General features: G+C 40.1%; 1 protein-coding gene across 2 annotated transcripts; it reads left to right on the forward strand.

Annotated features, from left to right (window-relative positions):
* The first annotated feature begins 8,951 nt into the window (after nucleotides 1-8,951).
* On the forward strand, nucleotides 8,952-24,141 carry AKAP17A (A-kinase anchoring protein 17A). 2 transcript variants are annotated; one of them, XM_067545724.1, is made up of 5 exons: nucleotides 8,952-9,053; nucleotides 10,134-11,383; nucleotides 17,400-17,548; nucleotides 20,042-20,282; nucleotides 22,128-24,141. In XM_067545724.1, the coding sequence occupies exons 2-5, from the start codon at nucleotides 10,622-10,624 to the stop codon at nucleotides 23,040-23,042; spliced, it is 2,067 nt and encodes a 688-aa protein (XP_067401825.1). In that variant the 5' UTR covers nucleotides 8,952-9,053; nucleotides 10,134-10,621; the 3' UTR covers nucleotides 23,043-24,141. The 2 variants fall into 2 exon arrangements, with proteins under 2 accessions (XP_067401825.1, XP_067401824.1); XM_067545723.1 differs by lacking the exon at nucleotides 8,952-9,053 and adding an exon at nucleotides 9,120-9,188.
* The last annotated feature ends 437 nt before the right edge of the window (nucleotides 24,142-24,578 follow it).

The raw sequence follows: 24,578 nt of genomic DNA on the forward strand, positions 1-24,578 counted from the left end.
CTGCAATACAGAATCACAGAAATTGGATGGAAAAGACCTATTGGGTCATCTAGTCCTAAGTATTAAACCAAGATTGTCCTCTACATGTGACTTTTCAGAACTTTATCCAGTTTTAAAGGTCTATCTAAAAAACAGCTCTAACCATGACAGTGTACGCCTGTCTGGCATAGTTACATTTTTCTTGGAACTTTTATTTTTTTTGTGTTAATTGTGGATAGGAAAATTTTGTTTTATACCTATGTCATCCATCTCACAAACACACACACAAAGTTGTAGAATATGGATGTCCCAAACTGAGCCAGAAAACATCTGTGTGCTGCTGCCACAGTTATAGAGTTGTAAAGCAAGATCCTTAAACTGTGTATTCAGACCCTAAATGACTAAACAGATGGGGCTTCCAGCCCTTCTGTTCAGAGACCGTTTTGTGATTTAATTGACCACTCACTGTTATAATATCCCATTCTCATCCCCATATCCTAATACTGATAAATGAGATTGCGAATAAGCATAATGTTTTTTTAAAAGAAATCAATAAAGCTTTTTTTAGAGAGACAAGGTGGGTAAGATAATATCTTTTATTGGTCCAACTTCTGTTAGTGAGAAAGAGAGAGACAATCTTTCCAGCTTACACAGAGCTCGAGCTCATTTATGGGTAGCTTGAAAGCTTGTCTGTCTCACCAAGAGAAGATGATCCAATAAAAGATATTATCTCACCCACCTTGTCTCTCTAATATCCTGGGACTGACATGGCTACCACATTATACTATAAAGAATTTTTTTGTCAACCAGTTCAGATATCTTTCTTTAAATTAACTATCCAAACACTGTAGGAAATTCTTCAGTGACATCAATTTCAGAGTCAGTAGAGTCAGAGAGAAAAAGTTAGATTCTCGTGGTGAAAAGTTCCAGAGGGGTAGCCGTGTTAGTCTGTATACAGCAAAAACAACGAGAGTCCTGTAGCACTTTAAAAACTAACAAAATTAATTTCTGCAGGCATAAGATTTCATGGGCTGCAACCCACTTCGTCAGATGCAAGAAACAGAAATCAGATGGGGGTATATATATATATACATCCAAGGGTAAGGAACAACAATGGGGAGGGTAGGTGTTAGCAAAGTCGGTTCAGTTAGAGTAGATGTGGCCTATTCACAACCATTGATTAGAAGGTGAGAATGTGTGAACAGTGACAATTACTTCTTGTAATGAGATAGCCATTCCAAGTCCCTATTCAGACCAAGTTTGATTGTGTCAAGTTTGCATATGAGTTCCAGCTCTGCAGATTCTCGCTGAAGTCTGTTTTTGAAGTTTTTTTGTAGAAGTATGGCAACTTTCAAGTCAGTTACAGAGTGTCCTGGGAGATTGAAGTGCTCTCCGACTGGTTTATGGATGTTACCATTTTTTATGTCTGATTTGTGTCCATTTATTCTTTTGCGTAGTGACAGTCCAGTTTGGCCAATGTACATGGCAGAGGAGCATTGCTGGCACATGATGGCATATATTACATTAGTAGATGTGCAGGCGAATGAGCTCCTGATGATGTGGCTGATGTGGTTAGGATCTGTGATGGTGTTACTAGAGTCAATGTGCGGGCAGAGCTGGCAACGGGGTTTGCTGCAGGGATAGGTTCCTGGGTTAGTGTTTTGGTTATCTCATTACAAGAAGTAATTGTCACTGTTCACACATTCTCACCTTCTAATCAACGGTTATGAATAGGCCTCATCTACTCTAACTGAATGGACTTTGCTAACAGCTACCCTCCCTGTTGTTGTTCCTTACCCTGGGGTATATATCTATATCCACTATCTGATTTCTGTTTCTTGCATCTGAAGAAGTGGGTTGCAGCCCATGAAATCTGATGTCTGCAGAAATTAAATTTGTTAGTCTTTAAAGTGCTACAGGAGTCTCATTTTTTTAGTTTCTTGTGACAACTGACTAGCGAGCTCAGACTTTTATTAGTCCCTCTAGTGGACTTCCATAGTATTACATGAGTTTTCAGTCTGTTTTGAGTAGCAGTATATTACACTGAAAACAGAGATTGTTTGCACTAAATATACATGTAGAGCCCCATGAAATTCTTTTTTCCTATAACTTTTCATTTTATTGTTTGGAATGTCTTGTTATTTTGTTTTACCCATTAAAATGTTTTATTTATTTTTATTACATTTACATTAATTAGATACCTCAAATGACTGTATATAAATAAAGATTATATAAATCCCAGTTTATACTAGTTTACCTATACTACCTCATTTTATGAAGCATTATTCCATGGAATTGAAAGGTTTTAGGAACTGAAAGCAAGCACAGAACAGTTCTCTTCATTTTATTTTTTTCATGGTTTGTCCTCTGTTGCTTACAATCAGCTCCTTAGATGTTCCCTATTGACATTTACCCATTACAGCAGCTCTCATAATAACCCCCACTTCTCCATTCCCACTCAGTGACACAAACCCATAGGACACCATGGATCTTCCCAATCCCTACTGTTTCCATCTCCAGCCCCCCCACTAGCCTCCCCCTCTATATCCCCAGGGACCCCTCCCTTGGTGCCCTCATCCCCCTCATTAGTTATTCCCCCTCTTCCATTGAACCTCACCCTCCAAGCCCCCCAATTAGCCCCAGAAACCCTTTCCTCCCTCACTGAACCCCAGCTCCTCCACTAGACACCCCCTTCCCCAAGAGAGATGAAAGGCCCTGGGAGGAGGTTGGATCCTGCCCCAACAGCGGATGGCAGGGACCACCCTGCACTTACCCTGTAGTGGTGACTCCTGTCCCGCAGGTCTGGGACCATCTCCCATCCTGCAGGTTCTCCAGGGTGACGGTGCTGCTCAGGTGTGGCCCCACCGCCCCTCCATTATCATGACATGGGGCAGCCAGGTCAAATTTGAGCGAGTGATGCTGCAACCTCGGGTGCCAGCTCACAATGCCCAGGCCAGGGACCTGGGCCCAGCCCCTTGGGACAGGAGACTCGACAGCCACCACTACTGCAGGGTGAGTTTTTCATTTGATGTCATATTTGATGTTCTTTTTTATTTTATTTATTTATTTTACATTTCCGAAAAACACTGGGCTCTGCATATATATATAAATACTGTTCAGCTTTGAGGCACAAGACAAGAACAGCTACGTAACGGAAGTAACTAAATGGATGAGACATGTAGTTTTACTGCAGTAACTTATGTTTATCTTTGCTTGTCCTTCTGCCCTTCCCTTTCTGGTGAGTGTAATAATCTCACCTTGCTGCCATGTGCATTATTAAGGCTCCAAACCTGAAATTATCTCTGCCAGAAATTATCCCTGCACCCAAGTGGACCCTGATTCAACATGCACATTACATTGTCTGATAGTGGCTTTAAAATTACATATCTGTCTGAAAACATCATACCTACTATTGTATTATTGAAGTTTGAAGTCAGTGGGGTGCTGCATAGGCACAGGGGTCCGGTCACCCGCCCCACATTGCAGGATTAGGGCCCATGTCTCTTTAAGGTTGCATGCACCACTTTACTCTCTTCCCTTGCATGTTGTGTATTAAATATCATTACAATATCATTAATATAACATTAGTTATGTTATTTCTACACTGTTAGATACACATGTGTAGCATCCTACTGTGATTTACCTTAGCTATGTCAGAAAAATATCTGTGACAGTTATTTATATACAAGATGCAAAACCTTTGCCTTATTCACAGCATGATCCAACTTCTGTTGAATGTATTGGGAATGTGACTGGGCCCTCACTGTGCACCTATATAAGAAAAATGTATCATATCATATTGTCTCGTTTGAGAAATAGTGTGAGATCATATAATTAAGGATTGTGAGCCTGATTCTCCACTTCTTTGCCCTTTGTGTCCTTTACATCTTGGGTCAAATGGGCATGGAACACCACACAATCAGAATTGCAGGGCTTTGCCCTAATGTACATGGTAACACACAATGCAAGGGAGTTCAAAATCAGTTCTTATGGTGCACATGGAGCAGAGTTAAACTTCTCTTTGATGAGGATGATTTTCCCACTGAATTGAAATCTTAAAAAAAATCTTACAACCATTAATTTGTGTTTCAAATAGTTGCAGGAAGGTACACCAATGGACAAGAAGTCAGACACTATATACAAAATAAACCTCAGGTTATGTATTTATGTAGATTTTCAATTACCTTAAAAGTGCTTTTCAAGAAGCTCAAAGCACCAGCAGCATGCATTAAAGTTATAAACAAACAATTGCCATACACATAACTAGCAATGTGGAAAATGGGTCTGGGAGATCTGAGCCCAAAGGGTAACAGATTTGGAAAGCTGTGTGAGTGAGAACAGTGGGCTGGACTAGAAACGCCAGCAACACCCCATTCTATCAGGGGTGAGGCTCATGGGGCTCATGTGAGCTCTCCACAGCTGGGGGTTGAGGGCGGCCAGTCTGGGAAACAGCACTGGCAATTCTTGCAATAAGTTGCACAAAAATGAGGAATTTAGTTAAACAGAAATTAAAAGGTATAGGGCAAAAAGTGAAATTCCTGCAAATTGCATAGAAACTTTTTTAAGACACCATAACAGAGGCTCAACTTAAATATTATACCCCAAATTAAAAAAAACATTGGAAGAGGATAAAAAAGTGTCACCGTGGATAAACAAGAAAGTAAAAGAAGCAGTTAAATGCAAAAAGACATCCTTTAAAAAGTGGAAATTAAAATCCTACTGAGGAAAATAGAAAAGAGAATAAACTCTGGCAAATGAAGTGTAAAAATATAATGAGGAAGGCTAAAAAAGAATTTGAAGAACAGCTAGACAAAGACTCAAAATGTAACCACAAAAAAAATGTTAAGTACCTCAGAAGCAGGAAGCCTGCTAAACAACTAGTGGGGACACTGGACGATAGAGATACTAAAGGAGCACCGAAGAAAGTTAAGGTTATTGTGGAGAAATAAAAATGAATTCTTCGCATCGGTCTTCACGGCTCAGGATGTGAGGGAGATTGCCAAACCTGAGCCATTCTTTTTAGGTGACAAATCTGAGGAACTGTCCCAGATTGTGGTGTCATTAGAGGAGGTTTTGGAACAAATTGATAAATTAAACAGTAATAAGTTACCAGGACCTAATGGTATCCACCCAAGAGTTCTGAAGAAACCCAAATGTGAAATTGCAGAACTACGAACTATGATATGTAACCTATCATTTAAATCAGCTTCTGTACCGGATGACTGGAGGAAAGCTGTGATGCCAATTTTTTTAAAAGGCTCCGATCCTGGCAATTATAGGCTAGTAAGCCTAACTTTAGTACCAGGCAAATTGGTTGAAACTATAGTAAAAAACAGAATTGCCAGACACACAGATGAATATGATTTGTTGAGGAAGAGTCAACATGGTTTTTGAAAAGGAAAATCATGCCTCACAATCTACTAGAATTCTTTGAGGGGGTCAATAAGCATGTGGATAAGGATGATCTAGTGTATTTAGATTTTCAGAAAGTCTTTAACAAGGTCCCTCACCAAAGGCTCTTAAGCAAAGTAAGCGGTCATGGGATAAGAAAAAAGGTCCTCTCCTGTATCAGTAACTGATTAAAAGATAGGAAACAATAGGAATAAATGCTCAGTTTTCAGAACGGAGAGAGGTAAATAGTGGTGTCCCCCTGTAGGGAAGCATTTGGAATCTAAGTGAGTTTCCTTTTAATGGTACATTCCACCTCACAGTTATGGGTATGTTCTGTTATACATTGAAATGTTCATGAATGAATATGTATAGTATAAGAATTGTGTGTATAGTCCTGGGTGCAAAACTTTAGTGTGCCGAGTGCACACAGTGGAAGCCATGTGCAGAGGCAGGAGAATCCAGAGACCTGATTGGCTGCATCAGGATTGTAAGAATTTGGGAGTAGCCCTGTCTCTGGGCTGTCTGCCATAGTGGCATCTTCTCAAGAAGAGAAGAGATAGTCTACCACATCCGTATCATCGATCCATGTTCCTGAGAACAGAAGAGGAGATACTCACCATTCTACTATTCTATTGCTATCTATATCCTATTATCGGTCCTAAGTGGAACTTCTGCTTCTGCTGTTCGGTGTCAGCAATCTTTAGGGAGAAGACTAACAGTAAAGTAGAGACTTTGTGTGTCTTACGGACAAGGTTTTGTTTTTATGGTAAAGGGCCCAGGTTTCACACCTGACAATTGTTAACCCTCAAGCATCTTTTACTCCGTAGTCATATTGTTTCCCCCTTACAATAAATCTTTTGTTTCGTTCTACTATATTTCGGTGGGTTTGAGTTCTCACAAATAAATACCTAATGACCTAGAGAGATTCGAGATTGTTTTTCAAAGAGACTAATTTATTTGGTTTAAGAAATTTCCCTCTAACAACCCAGGGGTCTATGCTGAACCAATGTTGTTCAACATATTCATAAATTATCTGGAAAAAGGGGGTAAACAGGGAGGTGGCAAAATTTGCGAATGACACTGTGACCCTTCCGTGCCCAGGGTAGCCACCTGATAATGCCAAAGTCAGGGCAGGCTGCAAAAGGAGAGCAGATTCTCTCAACACTGGTGGGTGACACTGAAGTCAGATTTCCCAACCAGCCACAAATTGTGCTTCTGATTTCCCCAAACCAGTTATCAAGAAGCCAATACACAAATATACACAGCCCCCTTTTCTGCAATTTCAATATCTGGCTCCCAATCAGCCACTAGGTCCAGTAAAGAGATCAGTTATTTAAACTCTATGCTCTTTACTAAAAAGGTTTCTCCTGACCCCAAAGGGTCAGCCACAGTACCAGATCAATACAAGTTTGGATCTTACCCAAAATACCACATTGCCAGCCAAAACTTTAGTAACTAAAACTAAAGGTTTATTATAAAAAGAAAGAAACAAACTATAAGAGAAATGTTAAAGGATTAAAGCAATCAGATACATACAAATGATTTGGAAGTCCATATATATCAGGTTCTAGGAGAATTGTGGAATTTTCAGGCTTGTATAGTCCCTCTGGTGTAAATCCAGTACATGGATGGGTCTCAGTCCTTTGTTTCACAGCTTCAATTGAGATGAGTTGGTCCAGGGGTAGATAGGTGGCTGAAAGCTGAACAGGACTGAAGACAAAATGGATCCTGGGGTTCTGCCTTTTATGTCCTCTGACCCTTGCCATGCTGCTTATGGAATTTCACAGGAACCAAAATGGAGCTCAGAGTCACATGAGCAAGTCCTGGTGACTCATCAGGTATACCTCTGGCTTTTCCCCCTGGGCCCCTTGCACCTGTGAATGTCTCAATGGGCCATTAAGCAGGCTATTGTTCTGCAGCCATCCTGTCTGGGGTGTGACCCAGACAGCACAATTTGAAATACAAATATATCAAACATATCCATAACTTCCATTACACATATAACACATGAACATAAACATTATCATCTTACTTAGCACATTATAGCCTTTCTAACAGTACCTGACATGGCATATCTTACATGAATCACTATGATATTGACATACTGATGTCAAATAATATAATAAATGCAGCCCCTCCCCCCGAAATTCAGCCAGCATGACAGATACAAAACTACTCAAGAGAGTTAAGTCCAAAGCAGACAGCTAGGAGTTACAAAGGGTTCTCCCAAAACTGGATGACTAGGCAACAAAACGGCAGGTGAAATTTAATGTTGATAAATGCAAAATAATGCATGTTTGAAAACATAATCCCAACTATACATATAAAATGATGGTGCGTAAATTAGCTGTTCACGCTGAAGAAAGAGATCTGGTGTCTGTCATTCTGCATAGTTCTCTGAAAACATTCACTCAATGTGCAGCAGCAATCAAAAAAGTTAACAGAATATTGGAAATCATTCGGAAAGGGATAGATAATAAACCAAAAAATATCATATTGCCTCTTTATAAATCCATGGTATGCTTGCATCTTGAATACTGCGTGCAGACCCAGTTGCCCCATCTAAAAAAAGATATATTGGAATTGGAAAAGGTACAGAAAAGGGCAACAAAAATTATTAAGGTTGTGGAAAAGCTTCCATATCAGAAGAAGTTAATAAGACTAGGACTTTTCAGCTTGGAAAAGAGATGAATAAGAGGGGACATGATAGAGATCTATAAAATCATGACTGATGTGGAAAAAGTTAAAAAGGAAATGTTATTTACTCCTTCTCATAACACAAGAACTAGGGGTCTTGTTAATTATGAAATTAGTAAGCAGCAGGTTTAAAACAAAGGAAAGGAAGTATTTCTTCACACAACGGTAAAGTCAAACTGTGGAACTCCTTGCCAGAGGATGTTGTGAAGGCCAAGACAAAAACAGGGTTCAAAAAAGAACTAGATTAAGTTCATGGAAGATAGGTTGGTCACTGGCTATTAGCCAGATGGGCAGGGATTGCTGTTCGCTAGAAGCTGGGAATGGATCACTCGATGGTTACCTGTTGTGTCCATTCCCTCTGAAGCACCTGGCATTGGCCCTGTCGGAAGACAGGTTACGGGGCCGTATGGACCACTGGTCCGATCCAGTATGGCCCTTCCTACGTTCTTAAGCCTTGCAACAGGGGCAGAGGGGTCTGTCCAAGCCCCAGTGCCTGGAGTCAGGTGATCAGCGGTGCAATAACCAGAATAAGCCATTTCTCAGGGCCCCGGATTTCAAACCCGCCCCCAAGCCCCCGCACGTGCGCTAGTCTGGCTGGGGAGGGTACGTGAGCGGCGCACCAGGCTTTGCAGAGGGAAGGCGAGCCCCGCCTGCACGCCAGGCCCGGCAGCCCCCTGTGGCGGGGCAGCGCTCGAGGGGACTTGGGGCGTGTTTCGAACATTACACAGCGCCGCTGCCACCCCCCCTCCGCCCGCCAGGGGGCGCGCCGCGCAGCCGCATTCCGCCCCCGGAGGAGGCGCTGGCGGTGATTTTTTTTTTTTTTCCCCCCTTCTTCTTCCGGCCTGGCAAGGAACCATAGATTAGGCGGCAGCGGCCCAGCCCGGCCCTTTCCGGGCCTCTCGCGCGCCCCACCCACCACTTCCTGTCCAGCTGGTGGGGGACTCAGCCGGCTCCCAGCCCGGAAGCGGAAGTTGCCCCGGCCGGTGGTGCGTGTCTGTCGACTCTGTGCGTGTTTGCGTGGGACGCGGCCGGCGCGCGGGGCGGCGGTGTCTGTTCCCTGTTCTCTTTTGGGTCCGTTGCGGCGGCCAGGAGGCGGTAAGAGGCCGGAGAGCTGCGTCAGGGTAAGTGAGTCCCTCAGGCGGGGGGGCGCGTGGAGACAACCGCCCCTCCCCCTCCCCCAACCGCCGACCCTGCTCGGGGCTCGACGTGACCTTCGCGAGCGCTAAATATTCGCACCCCGGGGCCGCCCCTCCCCCCCCCCCCGCCCAGCGCGCGGGGCAGAGTCCCTGGCGCCGGGGGAAGGAAGCGGCGGCGGCTCCGGCCTGCGCAGCTCGCGGGGGCGGGGTCGGGGTTTTCGAGCGTTTTGTTGTTTGTTGTTGTTCTACATTTGACCGAAGTTTTCACGGTTGTGCCGGATGCGCGGGGGGAGGGGAGGGGCGGGGCGGGACCGCGCAGCGGTGCGGTCCGGGGTTCAAGGCTTCCGTGGGTGTTGGAGAGGCAGGTCGGCACCTTCAAAACAGGCCAAAGCAACTAGCCCGAAACCAAACCCTCAGAGGTTCTCCCTTAGCCCCGGGCCTTGCTCTGCCCGGCTGTGAACGTCAGTGATCCGCCGCGGGCGTGTTTGTTCGTGGGTACCTGTGGGCACGGTGCCAGGGATGTTTGACGCTGGTTAAAAAGCGAATTGTCCCCGCGTCTGTTTTATATGCTCTGAATCATAATGGTTGTGCTTGTGAGTCTGCGGCAGGCTCTGTGGATGGGTGTGTGTGTGTATATATATATATATACACACACATGCTAAACATTTACAATTATGCTGTGGCTAAAACTCACAAACGTGATTTTAGAAAGCCTATTGCCCATTAATTCCACCAGCCCTTTCCCCTTCTCCCCCTCCTTATTTATAGCCCTGGTGATCAAATGGGGATTTGCTGTTGATGTTTCCCATCCTGGAGCAGGGATCTCGCTGTCTTGAAGTAGCACCTTGTGTAGTTTATTCAGGTCTGAACAAGCGTTATATAAAACTAATTTTTCCCTTTAAATGGACATCTGTTTTTCTTTCCTTCTAGAATAAAATCATCTAATTGAGGATATGGAGTCCTTTTTCAAGGCTGGACTACTGCAGTATAGCTGTTGCTAGTTGACACTCCAGTAATTCTGCTCAGGTTAACCCTGAGTGATGACGTAACTTCCACAGTGCATCCTGCTGAAGCCTACCCATCCTTTGAGCCATTGTGTATCAAATCACACTTATGATTTATATCATCAGGATTTCAGTTTCTCTGTGGACTTAGTTGTACTGTTTATGGCTAGTATTTAAGTCTTGGTACTGAATTCATATGTTGTGATGTTTAGAAAACAGTTTATAATGGCAATGCTGTTAATTTTAAATTTCCTAATTGACTCTCTTGCCAAGAATCAGTGCTTTTACTTCGCAATGTTTAAGTCTCAGAAATGGTCAGTTATTTACAGATAAGGACCACTTTCCTCAATTAGTGTGCCCTACAAGTTAACTTAATATACATTTTTCTTACTGGCTTTATACTTTTTTTGTGCTATGGCGGCTGCTACAATAGTTCATGATACATCAGAAGCGGTAGAGCTCTGTGCTTCCTGTGGACTATACCTTAAACCCATTACAAAAATGACTATCAGTGTGGCACTTCCTCAGTTGAAGCAACCAGGAAAATCCATTTCCAACTGGGAAGTGATGGAAAGACTGAAGGGAATGGTGCAAACTCATCAGTTTTCCACACTACGGATTTCCAAAAGCACCATGGATTTCATCCGGTTTGAAGGAGAGGTTGAAAACAAGAGTTTGGTTAAGTCCTTTCTAGCATGCCTTGATGGCAAAACAATAAAACTTAGTGGCTTCTCTGACATTTTAAAAGTTCGTGCTGCAGAATATAAAATTGACTTTCCTACTAGACATGACTGGGACTCCTTTTTCCGTGATGCAAGAGATATGAACGAAACTTTGCCAGGGGAGAGACCAGACACCATTCACTTAGAAGGGTTGCCTTGCAAATGGTTTGCACTGAAGGACTCTGGCTCAGAAAAACCAAGTGAAGAAGTCCTTATAAAAGTATTTAAGAAATTTGGGGAAATACGTAATGTGGACATTCCCATGCTGGACCCATACAGAGAAGAAATGACTGGTAGAAACTTTCACACCTTCAGTTTTGGAGGCCATTTGAATTTTGAAGCTTACGTTCAGTATTGCGAATATGTAGGTTTCATCAAGGCCATGAATGCCCTGCGTGGGATGAAACTGATGTACAAAGGTGATGATGGCAAAGCAGTGGCTTGCAACGTAAAGGTGAGGCATTGCGGAGTTATTTTGTAATACACCTTTTTAGGTGGAAAAATGATTGTTAAATGTTCTTTCCATTTATTTTTAAATCTACAGTTGCATTTTATACAGACGTCAAGTCAGACTTGGTTAAGGGACAGCTGAGAATAGTCTTTTGCAACATTCATAGTGGAATGTCAAAAGTAATGTGTGGCAAGGAGGGAGTGCAACACACACTCCTGCACCTAATTAAAAAAACATAGCACAGTTCTGGGCTAGGAATAATGCAATGAAGGGAGAAAAATGTGAACTAGGTCTGTGTTCTAAATGCCATATATAATTTCTTAAACAATCAAACAAGCTGTGTTTGTAAATACTAACTCATCTCCCTTGGGTCTTTAATATTGCAGCCCCTTAGCAACTTCAAACAGCCGTAATTTTTATCTTTAAATCAACATGCTAGAAAAATTTACTCTCCTGCCTGCTGCTCCAACAAAATGTGAAATTCTCCCCAAAAATTACTTTTGTTCTGAGGTTCTGGGTCATGCAAGATTAATTCTTGCACCAGAAACAACTTTACTACACACAAATATCACAACTTTATAATTTATTTGCTGATGGACTATAGGGCTAGAAATGGGAACTTTCCAGCTTCCCAGAGGAATATACATTAACTGTTACTAGCCTTTGAAGGCCTGGATTTATTGGTTATGACTTCTTTTTAAGAGGTTTTTAGGGCTCCCTCTGAGCCCTGTAATATTGGATTGATGGCAACTAAGATGCCTGGTGTTACAGGCAGTGATGTTTCAGATATATCCCAAATAAAATATTTAAACTCCCTAAAATAGTTTCCCTGTAACAGGGGGCATATAAAGGAGACATGAGTGTGGTAGAAGGACTTTAATGGCACTCACTTACGTTGTCATAGACTTTAAGGCTGGAAGGGGCCATTGTGATCATCTAGTCTGACCTGCTGCACATTGCAGGCCACAGAACTTTGCCCACCCACTCTTGTAATAGACCTATAACCTCTGGCTGAGTTACTGAAGTCCTCAAATCATGATTTAAAGATGTCAAGTTACAGAGAATCCACTATTTACTCTAGTTTAAAACAGCAAATGATTTATGTGGTATGGTGCAGCGGAAGGTGACGCACGCACGCGATCTCTACCAATCTGTACTGGAGGAAAACTGCTTCCTGACCCCAAATATGGCAGTCAGTTCGACCCTGAGCATATTGGCAAGACTCACCAGCCAAACACCTGGAAAAGAATTCTCTGTAGTATCTCAGAGCCATCCCCATCTAAAGTCCTGTCCCCAATCGTTGGGATATTTTGCTACTAGCAGTTGCAAATGGTCCATGTGCCATTGTAAGTAGTCTCATACCATCCCCTCCATAAACTTATCAAGCTCAGTCTTGAATCTAGTTAGGGTTTTTTTTGTCCCCACTGCTCCCCTTGGAAATTCCAGAACTTCACTCTTCTGATGGTTAGAAATCTTCGCCTAACTTCATGCCTAAACTTGTTTTTGGCCAGTTTATGTCCATTTGTTTTTACGTTAGCATTGGCATAACTTAAATAACTTCCCTCCCTCACTGGTATTTATCCCTCTGATGTATTTCTAGAGAGCCTATATGTCTAATAAGGTAGGTATGCCATTCCTCTGAACATCCTAGTAGCCCTTCTCTGCATAGTTTCTTTCTTAAGCAGGAGATCAGAATTGCACACGGTATTCCAGATGGGGTATCACTAGTGCCTTATATAGTGGTATTAACACTTTTCTTTCTACTGGAAATGCCTTGTCTTCTTCACATTGGTGGCTCATAATCCTTCTGTCATCAACCAGAACACCCAGGTCTTTCTTCCCCTCTGTCACTTCCAACTGATAAGTCCTCAGGTTATAGCAAACATTTTTTTTAGTCCCTGAGTGCATGGCTTGCACTATTAAATATCCTCCCATTTCTATTACTCTATTTTTCAAGGTCCAGTTTACCTTCAGTAAAACCATGTTGTGTTTTATCCCAATTACTGTTTACCTCTATGTCCTTAACTATTTTCTCTTTCAGAATTTGTTCCAAGATCTTGCATACAATATAGGTCGAACTAACAGGCCTCTAGTTTCGAGAATCACTTTTTTTTTCCTTTCCTTAAAAGTAGGTACTGTATTAGTAATTCTTCAGGCATAGGGTATGACCCTCAAATTTACAGATTCATTAAAAATCCTTGCCATTGGGCTTGCAATTTTGTGTGTCAATTCCTTTAGTATTCTTGGATGGAGATTATGTGGGAGACCCGATTTGGTCCCATTAAGTTTGGCTTCCACCTTGAATTGGGTAATTTCTACTTCCATATCCTCATTTCCATTAGCCACCCTGCCACTACTGCTAAACTCCTCATTATCCTTATTAAAAAACTGAGGCAAATTAATCATTTAAGACTTGGACCATGCCTAGATTATCTTTAATCTCCACCCCAACCTCAGTGCTTAGTGGTCCTATTTCTTCTTTCCTTGTTTTCTTCTTGATACAGTTATAGAACCTTTTACTGTTGGTTTTAATTTCAATTACAATCTCCAACTCTGCTTGGCTTTTGGCAGTTCTCACTTTTTCCCTGCACATGCTGACCTCCAAGAAGTAGCTTTCCTTCCTTATCTATCCCATCTTCCATTGTTTATAGTTTTCTACTTTCTCTTAACCTGTTTGAGATGCTTGCTCATCTACTTTGTCTGCAACCCTTCCCTACAAGTTTTTTCCCCTTGGTTGTGATGCAGGCTTCAGGTAGCTTCTTCAGCTTTGACTTAAAGTATTTCCAAGCCTCCTGCACATTCAGATCCTTGAGTTCTTCACTCCAGTCCACTTCCTTAGCTAATTCCCTTAATTTTTTTAAGTTAGCCCTTTTGAAATGAAGGACCCTAGTTGCAGACCTACTTTTGTTTATCGTTTCATTAAGTTTAAACTAAATTAGTTCATAATCACTCAAACCAAGGTTGTCTCCTACAACCAATTCTCAATACTCACCAATACCAAATCTAAAATGGCATCACCTCTTCTTGGTTTGGTGAAGAAGAAATCTGTCAGATATCATATCCAGGAAGATCTGGGCCCTACCATTATTGGCAGCACTTGTCCTCTGATATCTATCTGAGAAATTAGTCTTCCATAATCACACAATTCCCAGTAGTATTTATTTAATTAAAAACATTAAAGAGGTCTCTATTCAAATTGAATCTTGGGTATATGTAACAGTCCCCAACCACTGTCTCAGCGGACCCTCTACTGGCTTTCTTTCCCAAAGTGATTTTGGCCCAAATAGTCTGTTTCATCCATTCCATCACTTCTAATTTCTTTACACTATATCTCATCATTAATATAAATGCTATTCCGCCACCTTTATCTTCATTTCTGTCTTTCCTGTATCCCTAGCCTCTGTTTGCCAGAAGCTGGTAGTGGGCGACAGGGGATAGATCACTTGATGATTATCTTCAGATAGCTTCTGCAACTTGGACTTAAAGTAATTCCAAGCCCGTTCATTTCTTCTGAAGCACCTGTCATTGGCCATTATTGGAAGTCCGGATACTGGGCTAGATGAACCATTGGTCTGACCCAATACGGTCATTCTTATGTTCTTATCATAATCTTGTCTTGCCTTCGTTCTCCTCCTCTAGGGACAGGTAGAAGCCCATTGAAGATCATCTGAGCCTCCATTTATTGAAATGTTTTCTCCAGCCTGATATTGTCTCCCGTGATGCATTCCAGCAAGAATGTAGCTATATCCCACATGAAGGACAGTCAGTGGATTCTTTCCTGGTCCCACTAGGATCCTCTTCAGCCTCAGGGCCACATCCCGTATCTTAGCTCCTGGAGGATATGGGATGGAGGACTGTAGGTGGCACCTCTGGGGATTAGCTCTTTCCAGGTCTGAGGCCCCCTTCTGTTGCTCGCGCGCGCGCTCTCACTCTCTGATTCATGGAATCATAGAAGATTAATGTTGGAAGGGACCTCCGGAGGTCATCTAGTCCAACCCCGTGCTCAAAGCAGGACCAATCCCAACTAAATCATCCCAGCCAGGGCTTTGTCAAGCTGTGCCTTAAAAACCTCTAAGGACGGAGACTCCCACTTCCCTAGGTAACCCATTCCAGTGCTTCATCACCCTCATAGTGAAATTTTTTTTTCCTAATATCCAACCTAGACCTCCCCCATTGTAACTTGAGACCATTACTTCTAGTTCTGTTATCTACCACCAATGAGAACAGCCTAGCTCCATCCTCCCACTCATGGTGCTCCCTCTTTGTGACTTGGGCCTCCAGACAGATAACTGTGCATGATTCCCTCTTCTTTCTTTCCTTGCAGTCTTCTTTTTCAGCTCAGAGACCCTATAATCAACAGCCAAAATCTGCATCATCCTGAACCTTGCTGCCTCTTCCCTGAGCCTTTCCTACTCCTGGTTCTCCACTTCTGGGTTTGCTAGCACAATCTCCTTCCTCCCCAGGAGTAACTGCAAACTAATTTCAGTAGCCCCAAACGCACCTCCCTTCCCCCAGACAGTGACCGCATATTAATTCCCTGAAGCCCCTTTCTGCTATCAGCTCCCTGGCATTATAGAAGCTCTGCCAGTTCCTGCACAGGATGAGCTTTCCTAGATAAGGCTTTCTGCTTAGCCTTAATTTCCCCATTTTGCAGCCTAATAAATTAATTGGCCCCTCTGGCCTATATTAACTCCATCAGCACACCCCATCACAAGCCAGTGCGCCTTTCTGTTCTCAGCTCTCATCTCTAATTACTTTGTGTCTTTGCTGCTTATGCATATATGGTCATCACAGGTTTACCAATAAATCTTTTTATATCACACCACCAGTGTATTGTGTATGTGTGTAAATTTACAAGTCACATGCTGAACCTAGACTACGTATTTGTTCAGCACATCCAAAAACCAACCAAAATTAAACTTTTAAAATGGAGTTCCTTTTAAAGGGGGGGTGACAAGATACAACATTTAAAATACAAAAAATCATAACAAACATCAATAGAATGAAAAAAATTCAATTTATATAGCTGAGCATAAATCTGAATTGTATTTGAAATGCAGATATAAGAAAAATTTGATAAATTTGTTGCATTGTGTGATCTCAAACCATTTTTAAACTGTACTTGAAAAATTAATAAAATAATATAATTCCATGATATCTGAAAATCTGGTACATTGACATTTACATCTGACTGCTTCTGTCACAATAAAGGGCTTTAATTTTTCCAGCTGCCACTGCTCATCAATTAGAAATGCAAAGCTATTAAAACAAATTTGATAGGTCACAATATCAGATAACAGGTGTCATGGGTATATGATGTCTAGAGAGACAAAGGCCAGTGTTTAAGCATTCATCTGATGGCTATATAATGATGTATAATATTCCCTTACCTTGCAGATATGGGGGATTGATGTTAATAGGACAATTTTAAAATGGCAGGTTATGTAGAAGTACTAAACTTATTATTTTAAGTTAAGCTCTCTAAATATGAGTTTGGGATTCACATTTTTAAATCACAAATACCAGTCATGCTTCTGAATATGAAAACATGAATAAGTTCAATTTCAGACAGAATCTAAATTCATGGAGCACAAGAAAATATTATTTAGTTTTCTTAATTTGGCTTAGTAAGATTTCCTTTGACATGTTTTAAATTGGAAGCCATGCACTTACGATTTGATAATTGAGTTAAAATGTAGGTTTGATACAAAATGGATGTCAGTCAACAGTGTGCAGTTCAGAAAGTATTCTTTAAGGTTCAGGGGAAAAGTTTGAATATGTTGGAGCTATGCATTAAACTATTTACATACTTCTTACTGGACGAATCTGCAGACTCATGAGTAAAACATTTTTACTTTCTCTTGAATGACTAAATTTATAAGAATAAGCATCAAAAAAAATCCAACCCCCACCTAATCTTTGTTTTCAGGAGGAAGTGAAAGCAAAGCTGACACTTAAATGTACTAGATTAGCATGGTTTTTTGACCTCTTAATCATTGTTTACCTGTGCTCTGTAAAGGTTTCTTTTGACTCAACAAAACACCTGAGTGATGCATCGATTAAGAAACGTCAGCTTGAACGGCAAAAGCTTCAAGAGCTTGAAAAACAAAGAGAAGAACAAAAACGTAGAGAGAAAGAAGCAGAAGAAAAACAAAAGGAGGAGGAAAGGTAGATCTGATTCATCTACATTTTTAAATGTTAGTAATGATGATATAAAACTCTGTTTCCTTCCCCTAATCCCTCTTGTTTTCATTAGCAAGAAATGAGCATTATGACTAAATCTCAGTCTCTTGCAGAACTAAAATTGTGGGTACCAACATTTCTTCATTGCATTCAAAATTAGAATCTGATCAAATGAAACATTCCTAACTTCACTTTTATATTCTGCCTTTCTCATATTGCACTATCAATCTTATTTCTAGCTCAGTCACCAAGGATAGTATTTTCTTTCCACAAAAAGCTAGTCCTCTTGCTACCCTTACTATAGTTCTGGTTCTTTCAACAGGTATTTAAAATAATTCTTTTGTCTTTCAATCAATTTTAAATTTTTAGACTGAGATTTTCAAACTGAAAGGGAGGTGTCTTAATGTCATTGGCAGTCAAAGGGAGTTGTGTCCCTGACTTTTAGGCTTTTCTGAAAATCCAGTGCTTAATTAGCTAGTAAATGGAATGATAGACTAGGAACTGTTGTGCTACCATAGAAATATTTTACATGACTTATTTCCAGGAAAAGTTAATTTATGGGCAAGATCTTTCCACATATAGAAACAAAAGTCCAACCTTATGTTAAAACTGACAGATGCAGTCAATAATGTTTGACTAGTTCTGTGAAGGTATTAGATGGGATTTAAGTCTGGTGGTATTAACTGACTCAAAATGTATTGTTAGCTTTAACTATTTAGTCTTCTAAATCAATCCCCTCCCCCCCCTTTTTTTTTCTGTAGGCTTTTCATGGAATTCACAGAATTCGCCAGACATCATAATAAAATCCCTTTATCTTGCAACTCTGTACTATTAAACATGTTTTGATCACTTATCTTAGTGGTGTGAGCAAATCAGATTCCAAATTCTTAATGCTCTTTAGAAATACCATAATAACAAAAGACAGAGTTTTTCATTTGTTTCAAGAGTTGGTTATATTTTGCAAATCTTTTATTTTAAGACAGTGATTCTCAGACCTCAGTGGTCAAACTAGCGATCAACATTACCCGTATCATGACTGTTACATAGTTTGATACAATTTTCTTTTTTTTAAAAAGTGAGATTAGTACTGCTTGTGCCGGATTGACAGCACTGAGGACTGAAGTCTTCTATCCACAGAAAAGTACAGACTGGGCAGCAGCTGTGCAAGCTTCCTGACATTGTCCCACCATGGTGCCTCAACTCTGACTTGGAGAGACCACCTCTAGGGGTGAGAGTAGTTCAGTTTCCATGCCCAGTCCTTAGTTCCTCTGAGGCCACCAACAATGTTTTCAGTTGTTGTGGTGGGTTTGTGTCATGGCTAGAAGCAGTCATTTCTCTAAGCCCCAGTTGTCATGCTTCCATTGTTCCTAGAAGACAGCTGAACAAAATGACAACTATGCTTAGTTCTGAGGAAGGAGGATTCAGGCAGTGTGAGACACAAAATTAAGCAAGCTAATTTGATATTTTGGTGGAAATGTATTTCCTAGAACTGGATAGTTGAAGTATTTAAACTATAGCAATTGGTTTAGTTTGAATCATGAAGTTTTTAAAATCTGCTTTGTAGATAGTCTTCCAATTTTCTATGTGCTAATTATTACAAGTAAATCATTTTGTTGAAATGGTTGTGTTTTAAGAAAACTTGTTGCTTTTTAATTAGTGTTGGGCTTGTGTGGGTTTTTATTTGCCATTTTTCAGGGAAGAGATGGGATATACTCAAGTTTTAGAATGTATTATTAGGAAGAGGTATGTTATACCTGGCATCCCTGAAATTTTTATGTATATATGGAACATAAACCTCAGGATAGCAAATCATTTCAGCAATTGTATGTTAAGGAAACTGGAGCCTTATGCTTCAGTGATCCTCTTTTGTCATTTAGACAATAGATAATTCTCCAAGAGCACTGTTCTTCACTCCTTAATGAGTCAAAATTATTGACTTTAACAGAAATTTTGCCTGAGTAAGGAAGCTAGGTGTCTAGAACAGTTTACTTTTGTTTGGTTAAAGTGGAATTCTTCAGTGGAAACTGTTAGGTGCTCAGTACTTCTGAAAATCGTACCACTGCTTAGGCACATAGTCTCTTGAAAGTCTTGGCCTTTGTCATGAGCTGCACATTTTTTAATTGATACCTACTCAAAGAATGGATTGCCCAGCCAACTGACTCAAAATGACTATTTTTAATTTGATCAATAAAATGCTCTATGATCTTGCTTTCATGGGTTCCTAAAACATTTTGCATTTAGATTTTTGCTTATCCCTAGAACTGTCTGTCTGATGTCAGTTTAGTTTTGTGTGGGAAGGGAAATGTTTAAAAATGTTCACTGAATGGATATGTGATGTTTTCTACTTCGGTCTAGCCGTCATCAATCAGTGACACCTGTCTTCCTTTTAAAAAATAACAAAATTAATTTAAATTGTAATACAAGTCAAAATCCAAAATTGTTCCTGTCATGGCTAACATACAAATTAATTGCTCTTAGGAAACAGAAGGAACTTGAGGAACTTGAGAGAGAGAGAAAAAGAGAAGAGAAGTTACGCAAAAGAGAACAGAAACAGAAGGATCGTGAAGTTCGTAGAAACAGAAAGAAACTTGAAAAAATGCAAGCAGAAGAACAGAAAAAACTGCAAGAGAAAATAAGACTAGAAGAGAGGAAGCTCCTGTTAGCGCAAAGAAATCTTCAGTCCATTAGACTAATTGCAGAGCTGCTTAGCAGAGCAAAGGTAATGTTTTGAAGCAGGGTTTTTTTTTTGTATTATTACAAGAGCTAACAAAAATGAAAACTGGTAAAGAAAAATGTTAACTGACTTCTGTTCATAAGCCAAACCATTTAGCTATTACATGCGCTAACGGTCAGCCCTCTGAACATTATGGATTGTGAACTCTCAAGAGCCTCTCTTAAAGCCATACAATGTTTGTCTATGCATCTGTTCCCTAGGAAGGGAGGGATGGAGTTAATAGGAGAGCCTGAAATCATTGACCTGAGTAACATTATACAGCAATTGAGAAAAGAGGCCTGCCAACTACTTTGAGATACAGGAAAGAAATGTGCAAACATAGTCCCCTGCTCAGCTCTCTCTACTAAGATGTAGGATTCCAAGTTTTAATTTTAGCTTTGCCACTGCATCACTTGTGGTATTAAGCAGTTCATTTAACTCCTCTCTTTCCCATTTATTAAATGGGGATTATTGTTTCATTTGCTAATGTTTGAAAAGTGCTTTGAAAAAGCAGCTATAACAGTTCTACAAAAATAGAAATATTTGCTATCCACTCACAGTGGTTGCAAAATTGTAGTGTCAAATCACGTCTGAGTCTCCAGTCATCAACATAGTTTCCATATGTTCCCTAAAACAGGACACAATACTGTCTTATTTCTTGAAAAAGTTGTGATAGCAGATATTTTGGAATAATGGCTAATGTTTAGTAACTCTTTTAAGTAAGCAGTAATGCAACAGTATGTGGCAATGCACAGCCTTGTCTGTTGCTGTCACCATATGTGAGGGGTGTTTTAATCTGTATTATAGTGTAAATGTAGTGTTAATATTTTAACACAGTGTTCCTTTTCATTCATCACATCATCATGTGTACATCACCCTGGTAATGCTTACTCTGTTCTTTATCCCCATTGATTGAAAATAGTCTTACTCTAAGTAAAATAATGCTTAAACAATTTTTGATTTTCCTATTTTAAAAAAAATCTAGATTCTTACGAAGTACATTCATCATTATGGTATAAATGTTGTTGTTTAGTTACTAGACTATTGATCACTAAAGCAGTACCTGAGAATATCAATTATTGCACCATTTTCTGAGGATAGCTGCCTTTCCCTTCACTCTCAGAGCAAAACTTGCAAAGGACTAGACTAAGCCTCTTTGTCTAGGGGCATAGTAAAGTAAATGTAATATTTAAATAACACAATATTTTACTGATTGTATTAGACATTTATATACTTCAATTTTTTAACTTACCTGAGGCCTCTAATTTTGTTGTTGTTGTTGTTGCACACATTATTATGCCAATTTGTCTCAAAGTAGACCTAAAGTTTTAATTTAACTGCATATTTATATAGTTTTACTGTAGCGGGGGAGGCTGTTTAGCCTTCTTGTCCCATTCTATTCTTGAGTTTTGTGACTACCAACAGAAACACCAGTCCTAATGCTGGTTACTATAATATTGACACGTGTCCACTAGGAACTATACTGAGCTCAACTCATTTGACATAGACTCCTGAATACTTCTTGAATAGTAAAGATTTTTGCTCATATTGGGTTCTGACAATAACTGGGAGATGAAAAGTACAAAATCCCATTACCAGTTACTTAAAGTAAATGAGCTGAGCTGGCTGCTTTTTCATTTCAGCTTTATTTGTGGAACAATATCTTAGTGCACAAACTTATGTAAATTATTTTTTTGAAATGGCTTTCTTTTTTACAGGCTTACCATGTATATGAAAAATTCTGATTTCTTTAAAAGTCTACTGCTTCACATAGAGAGAGTTTTGGGAGACAAGCAAATCTATAAACTTCCCTTCTCATCAATTTTCTCCCTCCCCCTCAATGTCTTTCAGGCAGTAAAGCTTCTGGAGCAGGAACATAATGAAGAAAGAGTCCGTCTTCAGCAGTTGGAGGAGAGACGAAGGTTGCAAGAGGCTGAACTCAGACGTGTAGAGGAGGAAAAAGAGAGAGCACTTGGACTGCAAAGAAAAGAGAAGGAGCTAAGGGAGAAGCTATTAAGCAATCTCCTGAGCAAGAAAACTGATGACATACATCAGAGTAAGGAAGAAACTAAAGCATCTCAGTCTGGCCTATTGAAAACTGTTGTGGATGGTCCACAGATTGTGTCATCCAGCTGTATTACATCTACCTCGGTACAGTCCATTATGGGTAAACAAAATCAGGTCTGTCCGAAAGAAGTAGTATCCATTGAAAGTGTGAACTCTCAATCCAAGTATTTAAATGGAAACCTTCACAAGGAAGTTCATGTTAAGGAAAGCAAGAAACTTAATTTCAGTAACACTGAAAGCTGTTCTGATAAAAGGAGTTCAGGTGTGCTTTCTTGTATTCCTGCCAATAACCAGCAACACAAGAGTACACCAAGCTATGACCAGAATGTGTGCAGGAAGGACTTAGCCTCTGAGCAAGGCAAATGTAACAGAGAGCCAAGTAAGGGGAGGAGCCATTCATGTAGTGACACAAGTACGGATGATAGTAAAGATAAAAAGGAAAGGAACAGACACAGAAGAGACTTGAGTAATCAAGATGAAAGGTATAGGAAAGAAAGAAGACTCCATAAACATCCCAGCGAAAGTCACAGCCCTGACCGAAGAAGCTTGAGCCCAGATCGCACCCAGGATAAGAGGGCCGTTAGTAGTGAGAGTAGACAAGATAAAAAAGAGAGAAGTCATGGTCACAAAAGCTTTGGCAAGAAACGAAAGCACCGAAAGAGATCACTGAATAAGCAAAGAAGTCCTTGGAGCAGGTAATAGAGGAATTAGCCTTTGAAAAAGGCTATCCAGGACAGATCAGGGTCAGAAAGTTCTGAAGTAGATCCCATCTGTGTGACTACTGTGGGGAAAAATGAAGTTGCTATTTGGTGAATATCTAACTTGAATCTTGTTCATGGAACCAAGATACAGATAACTAGATTTTGATGTTTCTTTGAGATGTTTTGTCTCCTTTTTAGATTACTACAATGCTGTAGGTATAACCGTACGTGCTTGAGTTTCTACAGTGCTGATAAACAACCTAACTAGGTTTTCATTAGTTTCCGTTTCCTGAATCTTTTAATTCGATCACTTAGTTTCTAATGTCTGAAATCACATCTTTCTTTGAATTAGGAGAGAGATTGTGCCAGTTATCAGGATTCCAGTCTTGGCAAGTTATTGTGTACAAAATATTTGACTACAAGCCTTTCCTTATGCACTCAGTAAGAAAACGTGTAGCAAAGCAGAATTTTTGCTAATTGAGCCAGCGGGCGATATTTTTGTATGAAATTTGGAAGTGACCATAATATTTACAAGAATATCTTTTAAACTGTGCTGTAATGCTGCCTCCATTGTTCTTTGAGGTATATTTACTTTGTGGAAAACCACCAGGCCCAAATGATCATGGCATCTAATGCCACTTATGTATTTCAGAATGAACTTTCCATTTCATAAGAGGTGCACTGTTATGCTTTTAGAACACCAGGAAATAAGGAAAAATGGCCAGAAAGCTGCTCTGTTATGTCTTTAAAATGTTTTGGCTGTTTTTAATTATTTAAAATGGTGTGGAAACAGTTACATTTATGTTTCAAGTACATACAGACATGGTTTTTGTTTTGTTTTGTTTTTTGAAAAGGGGCCTTCTTGCTAAATTATTTTTTACTTGCAATGTTCAGATTCAAGGATGCAATGTATCTAGTTAAATAATTTTTATAACATTTTGCTTCTAAAACTGAAGCTCAGGAATCTTAAAACAACTTGTAAAATGACAGTGAAAGAACAGTTTCTTTTCATTTTTATGGTAAAATTGAAAAATCTATTTCTGGTGAACCCAAATTACTGTTTTCATATGTTAGCACATTAAAAATCTACAAAAATACTATATTAAATATTGCTTTGTTTATGAGAAAATTACTTGAAGGTGTGGTTCAGTAATTAAATAATACATATTTTTATATATCCCTATAATTCTCAACTGTATTAAATGAGATCACTAACTTAGTAGTGTTTGCTTTGGGTCACAACTTATGATATATGCCTATTTCCTAGAGTCAGTACAAAACATGAGGACACTCATGTGCAGTCCTGTTACTTCCCCCAACTGGTTGGGTTCCTACCAAGCTGCTGTTGCTGAGCTCTATGTAATGGGGTTATATTTTTTTATTAGCCTTACTCCACTGAAAATGAACCCCTTGCACACCCTGCATTTTCATAAGACATGGGGAATACCTTGTGATGCCTTTCAGTGACTTCATGGATAGCGACAAAGAGTTGTCTACTATCATGGCACTGACTAAACTTATCCTGGCACTTACT

The sequence above is a fragment of the Emydura macquarii genome, unplaced genomic scaffold, assembly GCF_026122565.2.
Source record: "Emydura macquarii macquarii isolate MOO-44397 ecotype Brisbane River unplaced genomic scaffold, CSIRO-AGI_Emac_v2 contig_1070, whole genome shotgun sequence".
In the NCBI taxonomy this organism is placed as follows: Eukaryota; Metazoa; Chordata; order Testudines; family Chelidae; genus Emydura; species Emydura macquarii.